General features: G+C 32.5%; 1 protein-coding gene across 1 annotated transcript; it reads left to right on the top strand.

Moving 5' to 3' along the window:
- Positions 1-3,396: 3,396 nt before the first annotated feature.
- Positions 3,397-4,765, top strand: LOC125814970 (choline/ethanolaminephosphotransferase 2-like). Its single transcript, XM_049494402.1, has 5 exons — positions 3,397-3,453; positions 3,764-3,822; positions 3,964-4,007; positions 4,273-4,354; positions 4,744-4,765. The coding sequence occupies exons 1-5, from the start codon at positions 3,397-3,399 to the stop codon at positions 4,763-4,765; spliced, it is 264 nt and encodes an 87-aa protein (XP_049350359.1).
- The last annotated feature ends 7,435 nt before the right edge of the window (positions 4,766-12,200 follow it).

Raw genomic sequence — 12,200 nt, 5'->3', positions numbered from 1 at the left:
AATCTAATTACTTTTAATAAAATTGACTTCCGGAGGTCAATTTTAAAAAAATATTTCTATTAAACATAATTTATCTATTGTGGCATAATACTACATTTTCATTTTACGCTTACAATTAATTGTGTTTAAAAAGTGTAACAACTTTGCATACTTTTATATAAAAAAAAATTAGAATTCGTGGAATAAAAAAGAAACATCAATAATCCATATTCAGAGTATAAAATTACAATATTAATTAGGATATAATTATATATTCATAGATAGAGTAATGTAACAAATTCTATCAATCCGTCGTCAAATCATGAACTTCATATCTCATATAATGATGTAGCAGTGAAGAGCTGACATATAATCCATTTGAATATGAAATACTAGGTGATACTCGTAGAAATGACAACAAATTAAATTTTTTATTTATAATTAATTGTTTAATTTATTCGTATAACCTTGAATGTCCTGTCTTGTTTTATGAAATAGACAAGAGAACATCGTAAAGTATTGTACAAAACAAGTTCTATCAAGATTTGTAAGTTTGAACTTGAATGGATGTCTTGTATAGTGATCATATCGTTGACAATTAAAGGTAAATGATAATTCATTAGAGACGTATGAAATACATTGATTTGAAATTCGTCGAATAGTATAACAAACCAAACAACACAATAACTGCTGTGATTCTGATTAAATTTCTTGCTATGATTCTAATCAAATGTCTTGGCTTTCACAATTTGCAGGATGTGATGTGCTTGCATGTGCAGTATGTCCTGTTTCAATTATCCTTTTTCTTGCCCTAAAAAGACTTGTGACTTACAGATTTGTGTTTAATATGAACAGTTCGAAACCTTGGCTTTTGGGAACTCTGCTATGTGTGGACGAGATGTTTTCTGGTTCTGGGTTATATCAGTTGTTCCTTTCTACTTCGCTACTTGGGAAAGATAGGTGTTTCTCAGTATATTTAGTTTTTGGATATATTGGCTTAGAATATTAGAAGGGCGGATTAGTATGCTGAAATATAAATCAAATGTCATGCACCAGTTACAATAGCTATTTGAATAGTAATGAACTCAACACATTTACAAGATATATGGATTTAGAAGATAATTTGATTAAGCTATATAGGAGAGAAATACCCTGGGATTTTGGTGCAATGACGAAGGTAATACAATACAGGATATGTGGTTGGTAGCTAAGCGCACATCACAAGTTCGAATGCTAGCTTATTAACCAATTTTTGTATTTAAGTGGATAAGGGTAGAGAGAGGGCCCATTTGCTCCCTAGTTGCAAAGCTGGAAACAACTGATTTCTTAGTTATCAAGGGAAAAGAAACTTTATGAGATAGATATCTGGGTCAATTCTCATCCTAGTTTTTATGAGTTTTTTTAGTATCTTGATTAAATCTTGTTTTTGGATGTTACTCTCGTTTGCAGTTATTTCACCAACACACTTGTTCTTTCAGTAGTAAATGGACCGACATAGAGTCTCATGTTGATATATCTCAGCCATTTATTTACAGCTCTAGTGGGTACGCTTGGTTTTCATTTCTCCCTCACCTCCTTCTGATGTCCTTCCTCATTCCTGGCTACCTCGGTCTATTATTTTGCGCTCATTCTACCAGTTTACTCTATTAACAGCTTGACACTTCATGATTTCAGGGTCTGAGTGATGGGCTCAACCGTTTGGGAAATCTATGCCACTCGTGAGTTGAGTTCCTTTTCTGAATGGTGAGTTTTGCATAAAGTGTTTTTTTGTTCTTTAGCTTTTAAGCCCCCTCCTCTCTATGTACACCAACTCAGGAGTCCTTGCAAGCCTTGACCTACGAAACTGACATATACTTATCCTTAATGCATGCATTTTCATAAGTGGCACACAATATGATACCAAGAAAGCCAAGTCAATCACTGTTTCATCCAATTAAGGATAACATCCCACTCAAGGATTTTCCGTTCTCCATCAAATACCAAATCTTTTGAAAAGATTTGTATTTGCTTAGGCTTTACAGCCTCATGGAGTCTATTATTTTCGCCTTCAAATAAGGATTGAAAGTATGACCCCTTCCAATCTAAAATCTATGTATTATGAAGTGTTGAGTATTGATCAGAGGTACTTTATCTGATATGATATTTGTGTAGTTATATAGTTTATATTATGTTTTATGAACTCTGCCTCTATACTTGTTTTAAGATGATTGTTGCTTCCATGAGCCTATCCATACATATTATTTATGGATATTGAATATGTTTCATATCTGTCTCGAAGTTGATTTTAGTGTTTCTTATTATTCTTACTCCTATTATTCTCTGACTTCAGAAATTCTGACCAATAATGTTGTGTTGTTGTTGATGGTAGCTTTTGTTGTTATTCCAATAGTCTATTGCAAGTGAGTAATTTTTAATTTTTCATACTTCAATAAATATCTTCCTTTTTCTTCCATAAATTTTTCTGATAATGGGCTTGGAATAGACTTGTTTTATTTATAAGATCATGGTAAATGGCTTATTAGCAATAGGCAACATCCATCATTTTTACAGATCTTGACAATGTCCATCATCAGAATTGTAGTATTGCATCTTTTTGGATTGTTAAACCTTATTCTACGACGTTTCACCTTTCTGGTGAAAGCATCAACTACTTCTTCCATATTCATCAGCTAAAGATTGTGGATTCTAGCTATTATAGCACTTTAGTTTGTTGTAACATTTAAGACCAGTTGAACAGTATTAACGTCGATTCTTTTTGGCAGTATTAACATTGTTCATAAGGTTGTTCATGCAACAAAAGGAAGTATGTCGCGGGCACTGGCCATGGTAAGTGCATTTCTTAGATTATAATATGTGATTTGGTGATTTTAGTCTATCTTTGAAAAAATTCACTTTTCTTGTTCACAGCTTTACCCATTTGTTGTGCTACTGGGAGGAGTGCTTCTGTGGTATTTCTCACTTTCAAAATACTAATTATTTTTAGAACCATAGGATAGTATTTAATATTGGTTGTTATGCAGGGACTAGTTATCTCTATCTGATTTAATGAAGAACTATCCTCATATTGTGGTAGTGGGAAATGGGCTTACATTCAGATTTCTTGTGGTAATCGATCTCCTTCTTGCCTTTGGTTTTATGCATTTTTACATTTTCTTGTTGTGCAACCTATTCTAAAGTGAGATATCCAGAAAGCTAATAATTTCTGTATAATGACATTTTCTGCTCTGTTAGATGTTTTGTCATCTCAATTATTGAATATGAGTTGCTTCCTGAAGATACATGCACAAATAAATAGTTACAGATCTTTAGCAGCATTCTTGACTCTTATCTCTTGCTACTTGAACCAATGTCATGGTCAAAATTTATTTGAAGTTCATCTTAATTTTTTTGTCAGTAAGGTTTTTTCTGCAAGGAAGTATGATTTTGGCTCACCTGTGTGATGAACCCTATGGTCTGAAAACAAATATGTGCATGGTACGCTGCTTTTTCTGATGTGCTAAATTATATATTGTAAGGTTTCTAAATTGGCCAACTGTCTAGAAGTTTTCTGGGTTTAAACTAATCCATCTTTTATTTAAGTTGATAGAGTCTGGCATTTATATCTTCGATTAATAACTCCTAGTCTTGACAGAGAATTCGTGTTGTTTCATTGTTGCTGATAATCTCTCTATTGAATGAGATAGTATGGTAGAAAATAATTTATTGAAAGAAAAACACAAGTTAATAGATGACGCTTTGAGTATTGTGGTTTCAGTGCTTTTGAAATGTAACTTTATGTTTGCAGTGTTTGCTTTGTCTCCCTTTTGTTGTTGCTAATGCGCTTACCGCCAGACTTAATGATGGGTAAGTTGACACCAGTCTTATCCGTTCAAGAGAATTTAAGTCATACCAGTTTCTGGAGAGTATGAATTTACATGTCACTAATATTTTTTTTCCCCAAAATTCTTGTATTTCTGTAAGTTGATGAGAATCTCTTCTTTGCAGAGTTCCTATGGTTGATGAGTTCTGGGTTCTTCTCGCTTACACTGCATACTCAGGTATTACATATGCTTTAGCGATTCAAATGGATATGATATGTTGTTTTGTTGAACTATATTTGGAAGTTATAAGTTTAAGCTAAATCTACAAACATATTTTTTTGTTGATATCAGCCAATCATAAGAGCTGATGATTAAATACCGACTGCTCCATATTCTATTTATGATGAAGAGATCTTCGAACAAGTGTCTTCATCTTGTGTTTTTTTTTTTGAACTCTTGTGAATAATTGGCTGATTATTATTATTTCTCTCATTTTTTTCAATATTTCTGTATTTGCATTTTACCACATCTGTTATTCATAAAATCACATCAGCACTCAGGATATACTGTTTCAGGTAAAAATTGTTGTGCCCCAGCTATATATTATTTGATTTCTGCATAATAATCACATCAACGCTCGAGATATACAGTTTCAGGTAAAAATTATTGTGCCCCGACTATATATTATTTGATTTCTGCGCAATAGCTAGAATAGAGTGCCCAGTCTACCCAAAATCAACCTTGATTTTGTTACAAGGATCCAAGAACCATTTACAATATCCAGTTTCCTTTACTAACATTTCCAGCGTAAAGTAAATACGAAGATCCTTATCTCTCTACTTTATCTAGCATATGTAACATTTTATTTCAACAATAAACATCTTATTCACTAGTTTCTTCTATTTTTGTCTCATGCTGATATGCTCACAATTGATTCCTAATGCTCTTCACTTTTGAATGGCAGGATAACAAGGAAAGAAACTTGAACTATTTTATGCCCTAATTTTTGGTACACCTTTTACATTTTTCTTGTTCTTGATGAACTTGAGTTTATATTTTCCTTCAATTAGTGTATGATACAGTTGTGATCTTCATGGTGTTCTTGTTTCTAGATTTCAACCCGGAAACTACCCGGGATTAAAGTTTGACTTTCTTTACCTAGCCAATTTATGAACCTGGCTTGAAGGATATTTGGAGTTCAATGAGTGTCTCTTTGACTTTTCATGGTTTGAGAGCGTTGTTTGAACTCGCCTTCAAATACGTTCAGTCAATGTAACGACCCAAGCCTAGGGCCTAGACGTGACCGGCGAATGTGGAACCCAAAGGAACCCCAAACAAGCCTCATAGCATATCATTGCACATCCTTGGTCGCGGAAGCAATTAAAATGACCATAAGCGATAAGCATAATCAAGGGGAAGTCGGGACTAAGGGAGCAAGAGAAAAAGAGAATGATACATAAATACCATAGATGAGTCAAGCTCAAGCATAATACACAACTTGTCTAGCACCACCTCTAAGCATGGTTACTTAGCGGGGGCCAAGACAAACTATCGGGCTCACCCTCATAGTCAACACATAATTAAAAAGGAAAAGTCTTATACATAGCAAGAGATCATAAGCAACGTCCTCGAAATGAAGGACTCACCAATAACCTCGATAGAAAATTGTATTAGCCACACGGAGGAGGATGGTCAAGCGGTGCTCTGGTCCCTACATGGTGACATCATGTAGGCATAGAGTATGCATTAGTACGTTTGAATGTACTAAGTATATGGGATGCAATGCAATGCAACAATAGATGGACATCATAGGCAAAATGTATAATCATACCCGATAGATAGCATATTAATGAGATGATATGTATAATGATGCTTACATAAAAATCATATTTAGTGGGGCGTAGTACATGTGTGGTGAGTGACCATCAATATAGTATTTCCAAGGCCTACCACCCCCTTGGAGAGGCGAAAGAGGTACAAACCCCTCAATGTGGTTACTCGGGCCTACCACCCCCCGAGCTAGGGACCAAGGTACAAACCCCTTGATATGGTTATACGGGCCTACTACCCCCCGTACTAGGCAACCAAGGTACCAACCCCTCGATACGGTTACCCGGGCCTACAACCTCCCGAGCTAGGCTTGGTCGACTCACAACACTTATATAGAGAAAATCATATACATGTGTCAATTTCATCATCATTTCAGTAATTATATAACCATCCGACTCATAGGACGTACATTGGACCTTCCATTTCCTAAGAATTCTATAAATGGGCATTTTATCAAACACATGGTGGGCTACTGTTCAAGTAAATAAAATCATGTATTTCAAGAGTACTAAGTCCAACCAATTCCAAAATCCATATAAATCAGCCCACCAACAACATACATATATATATATCAACATTCATAATTTGATCGTGAAAGCATGAAAACCATAAACATCACATAATAATTCCATTTCATAATAATATGCAAAATAGACCATAATAGGGTGTGTAGTAGTAATTCCATACTTCAAGAGTTCATAAATAACCATAAGGACCCATAAAGTTGAAGTAGAAATAGAGGATAAATGGTTAGACTTGTGGAAAGGAAAGTTTCCACAATCAAACCCACATACCTCAACTTTGGAGAATCCTTGATGAAGATTGGAATGGAGAATTGAAGCTTGAGATTGAGTCTTGAATCCAGAATTAAAGCTTGAGATGTTTGAATTTGGTTGAGGATCTTGGTGGAATTTTGGAGAGGGCTTAGAGAGTGTTTTTGAATTTAAAAATGACTAAGTATGGGACATATCCCCTTTTTATAAAAAAGTCCCCAACACTTGGCCTCAAAAAAAAAAAAAAAATAGCTCACTGGAAATTGCAAATCTACACAGACAAGTTTTACGAAAATGGTCATAACTCCCTCATCCTAACTCAGAATGAGGTGAAACCAAGTGCATTGGAAAGCTAACTCAAAGAACTTTAATTTAATAGGTTGTGGCCCTTCCAGTTCCTTGTGTGCTAAGAGATATGTCCCTTTAAAGTGACCTTCCAAATCGCATTTTTTGCGATTTTCAAATTTTGATACGGTTGCTCTAAAATTCGGGTTAGACCCATTTCCCACTCAATTTGACCCCATGAATAAGAATATGAAGTCGAATTTCCGAAATTATGCACAAATTTTGAGATATATGAAAATTACAATTATAGGTGTTTCCGAAGTACATTTTCGGGCATTTTTGGGGTCGTTTCAGTCAAGTAGCTAAGATGAATTTTTCCGTTCGATTCTAGTTGACTAAGATGTTTGTCTGGAATTTTTTGATAAGTTGACCCTACTATAAGAAGTCGTCACCACATATACCAGTCCTGAATAAGGTGTATATAAAATTAATAGATTGAACTATTGGACTGCCTATGGATGTGAGGATGTATGAGAGAGAAGCATGAGTATTTATCGTGATCCTCTACAAGCAAAGAATCAACACATGAGTGATCATTTCATTGTAAATAATAGCTGAACAATTGTAAAAGAAGATCATTGAAGTTATCTATTACCAGAGCAATGATGTTTTCTCCTATTAAAAATGAGGATAATATAATGTATATCCGAGGCACCCACAACCCGAGCCTGCAAATCAAAATATATGTTTCTTGTTTAAATTTTCTGTGATTTATTACAACACTTTCAAAGAAGGAAAACAGTAGAGAGAGAACATATGAGAGTACATAAAAAGATTGAGGTGCCCCAACTTGTTCTCAACCTGGAGAGAAATAGAAGAGCAAGAAATCATTGAAATATTAGACAACAACTACATTTCATGTGAAGGGTGAACAATATAATGGATAACTTTGTATATAGTGAACCTCAGAACATCTCAACACAGAAGTCCCTACTCTATTAATCATTTGTGCACATGACAAAACAATCGATCTACAAGGCTACAACTCTTTTTGGTACTTTTTGGATGTAAAATGGATCAGCAACTGCAAATTTCTGTTGTAAAGAAAAGTATCCCGTCCGCATACTTTTTTCTATTTATTTGGGGGATCTGGGGTCGAAAGAGGGAAGGGTTAAGAACAGACAATGGGATCAGTGAATATATATTGAGAAACACTACAAATTAATGTTTGTCCCTTTATTTACTACCGATTATGTTCTTTTTTTTGCAGAGGAGAAAAAGAGGTTGTGTGTTACACTGAGGGGTTGCAACAAGGCTTATAGCCGTTGTAAGACTTTCAGTCAAAACAAATTCCATTGCAAAGACTTGACGAATAAGCATTCAGATATGAAGAGACATAACAAACTAACAATATACCTCTATAAGGAACCCATTGTGAAGCCAAGTAAACCATGCATTAGCTGATTCATGAGAGAAAGAAGTATAGCTAATTTAGTAAGAAACATGAATAAAACTTTGTTTTTGTTGGTGAAAATGCGAATAATACTTTTGTGAACATTAAGCATTGGAGCACAAGAATGGCCAACAAGAATAATAAGCAACAAAAGAAAGCAATGACAAAATTTGACATTCATTAGCCTATAATATACATCTTTTATGGTTTATAAGACATCACTCACTATATAATTAAATGCTCTCACTGGACCAGACATTGCTTGAATTATATTTCTAGATTATTATGGTCAATCCTAGAAAACCATTTTTATGATTGGTAGGGAACTAGCTCTGCAGATACTCAGATATATAACGTGACGGGTTGATGGCCAATTGTCTTAAAATGCTCATCTATGAAAAGAGATAAACCATTGTCATTGTTGATCCAATAAAAGGATAAATATTCTCCAACCCACTGCCACCACGAAGAACTTTTTCTCCACATCTAACTGTATCGGCTGTTCCGACAGCCTCTTCATTAACCAAGACAACCTCTAAAGATTCCTCGCCTGGCGTGCTTTCATGAACTTGTGCACAATATTCCAGGATATGATTTGAGAGAATAGCTATAGCATGCACAAAGAATCCTCTGAGTGTCATGCAGCCGAAAAAGCATAAGGATCATGAGAACTATGTAAAGATGTCGATTTTTAAATGCCAATCATGAAACATCAATAAGTCAAATTCTTTAACATAATAAACTACTAAAGCAACACAATATCAATTACATTGTTAAATGCCAATCAAGAAACATCAAGAAGTCAAATTCTTTTAACATAAATCCCTAAAGAGCCTGAGACAATTAAAATACAGTAGACATCATAAGAAAATCTTGAAATAGCAGTATGACAATCCATCAAAAAAAGAAAAAGAGAGGAAGCTTACTTTAAGACAAAGACAACCACACTAATTATTAAAAATAAATAATATCATCCAATCATATATCAGCAGGCATTCAACTCTTGGTAGATTTTAAAGAAAAAATAAAAGCAACAAAGAACCCATAAATCTCTTTGATCCAAATACTTCACCATTAAAGATTCAACAAATAGTTACAACCATAGAGAAAAGCCTAAAAGTAGTTAAAAGATCCATCAGACAACTGTAGGTACCATACATTCTTCACTAAATTAGAAAAGACATTGTAGAATCTTGATAAAAATTCACATAAACATTATAAATTCGGAACATAAAAAACCACTAAAGCAAAACAATATCAATTACTGATAAATTCCAATCAATAAACATTAAGAAGTCAGATTCTCCAACATAAAGCCTTAAAGAACCTAAGACACAATTAAAATACAGTAGGCATAAGAAAATCTTGAAATAGCAGTACGAAAATCCACCAAGAAAAAAGAAGAAGAGAAAGCTTACTTGAAGAACCCAGAAATCTATTTGATCTTAATCAAGAACTTCACCATTGCAGATTTCACAAACATTTACAACCCTAGAGAAAAGCCTAAAAGTAGTTACCAAAACATACATCAGACAACTATAGGTACCATACATGCATTCTTCACTACAGAAAAGACATTGTAGAATCTTGGTCAAAAATCACAAAGACAATGTAGAATCTTGGTAAAAAATCATAAAGACATTGTAGAGTCTTGATAAAAAACAGGAAGACATTGTAGAATATTGGTAAAAAATTACAAGACATTGTAGAATTTTGGTGAAAATCACAAAGACATTGTAGAATCTTGGTAAGAAAATCACAATGGCATTGTAAAATCTTGGTAAAAAAATCACAAAGAGATTGTAGAATCTTGGCAAAAATCACAATGACATTGTAAATTCTTGAACATAACAAATCACTGAGGTAAAACAAAAATAATATCAATTACATTGTTGAATTTCAATCAAGAAACATCAAGAAGTCAAATTCTTCAACATAAAACTCTAAAGCACCTAAGACACAATTCAACCTAAGACATAAAACACATAAAACCTAAGAGCCTAAGCATAATACGAAAATTCCATTGGAAAAAAGAGAGAAAGAGAGAGAGAGAAGTCTTACTGCCAGAGAGAGTGTGTTTCTTTCACTTCAGTGAGAATGACCACACATATATATAGTATACGATGTTGTAAATAGAATTAATATTACTAAATTAAATCTTTTTAGTAAATAATTCTATAATTTAAAGAACACAGGACAAGTGCTTTTAAATGATTAGTACAGATTGTCATAGAGTTGCTTGTATTTTGAGATCAAAATGACCAGATATTATTGAAACATTTCAAAATATATTCAACGTTAAATATGGGGAGAAAGTGACATTTCTTTAGTAGTATTATTATTATTTACTTCACTCAATTTTGTAAACAAATCTAACCAACAAAATTTTAAAAAAATATCAATTCAAAAAATGTCACCAATAGTCTTTCCTCTTGAGGTGTTATGAACATAAATGATGGACACCATTTAAATATAATTTTCCCTTAAATATTCATACTTAAAATTTAGTATGTGCATGACACTAATAAGGATTACCATAAATATTTCAATAATTTATCTTATACTTAATCTATCTTTTACCAATTAATATTTGAGTAAGACTATCATAGAGAGGTAATTCTACAAAAAAAAGATACTTTATTGTTATAACGAATGATGATTAAATTGAGGTTTGAGTTGATGCCAAATATTTAGCTTGACCAATTATTTGTTTTAGATATATATATATATATATATATATATATATATATATATATATATATATATATATATATATATTTCAGTAGCATAATTTAATTTTAATACATGATCAACATCACCTTTGGTGAAAAATATTTCATTTCTTTAAATTTCTACCTTATCATTGTAGAATTGTAGTCTTCTCCTTTTTCCTGCCACGTACATATCATATAGTTGTTGTCTAATGAAAGTATCTAGAATCTTATAGAAGTTGTATGTGATATAATATATTAAGCTTTTTCATTAATAAAAAGTAATAGATGAATAAAATTTAAAGTATTGTTTATAGAATCTTTAATTTTATTTAAGATTATTTCATGACCAATTACTATTTTCTTATGAATTTTTATATAGCTAGCTAGGAGTGTATATTGTGACATGAAATTTTCTCAAATTAAAATGAACAAAAAAATAATAGGAAAAAAAATATATGGAACAATACATAGACAATGAAGAAGGAAGACAAAAATATATTTTCATGCTATATTCACTATAGTATTCCATTTGATTAAAATCTCTTGTCACCGACACTTTACTTTCTTCGTTCATTTTTACTTACATATTTATTAGAAAATAATTATTATCATATTATAAGTAAAAGTGAAAATCTATTTTTGAAATAGTGGATTTAACATCAAAACTACTGATTCAATGGACAACGTTGATGCCCGTTGTTTTAGCAAACTCAGAAAGAAACTACTTCATTTGAGGGTAAACAAATAAAAAATAAAAAATCAAAGAAGAAATATCTTACCCAAATCATGTGACTTTTTTCATATTTGTTTATTATTATTGGCTTCCCATAACTTTTCGTCACTGTTAACTCATGGAAATCGTAAGAAAAAATACGAGTATGAATTTATGAATGATTTGCTACATTTGTTCACCAACTCTTTCTTATGTGGTACCTCAAATTTTGAACTTAATCAACTGTTGGAAATAACCTATGATTTTTTAAGAAGAAGAGTAGAAAACTTTAAAAGATCGTAGTTTAAAAGTGAGAGGAAACCCTCTATTTATAGCTAACAAATAGTAGTATTAATAGGCGTTAATTGTTCCTTATCAGAAAAGTTACAACCTTTCGAAAAAGTCACTGCTCATCGGAAAAATCACAAACTTTTGCAAAAGTCACAACTCATCGAAAATGTCAAAAAAGTCGTAACCCTTTGAAAAAGTCACATCTCTTTGAGAAAATCACAACCCTTTAAAATGAAAGGGTATCTATATTTAATATAGTACAAATAATTAAATTAATAAATAAAATAAGTTGAGTATTTTTAATTGGGGGTATTATAGTAATTCAATATTCAATTTAGGAGTTTATGCTTTTAAGATAGTATA

The sequence above is a fragment of the Solanum verrucosum genome, unplaced genomic scaffold (assembly GCF_900185275.1).
Source record: "Solanum verrucosum unplaced genomic scaffold, falcon-dt-bn FXZP01000261.1, whole genome shotgun sequence".
Classification (NCBI taxonomy): Eukaryota; Viridiplantae; Streptophyta; class Magnoliopsida; order Solanales; family Solanaceae; genus Solanum; species Solanum verrucosum.
Note: the sequence above shows the minus strand (reverse complement) of the source record. Positions and strands in the feature narration are given on the sequence as shown.

Coding starts and splice junctions, on each gene's coding strand:
- LOC125814970 (XM_049494402.1), top strand. CDS start 3,397: ATGATTTTGGCTCACCTGTGTGATGAACCCTATGGTCTGAAAACAAAT. Junction 4,008..4,272: donor GGTTCTTCTCGCTTACACTG/CATACTCAGGTA, acceptor TATTTCTCTCAT/TTTTTTCAATATTTCTGTAT. Junction 4,355..4,743: donor CTCAGGATATACTGTTTCAG/GTAAAAATTGTT, acceptor TTTGAATGGCAG/GATAACAAGGAAAGAAACTT.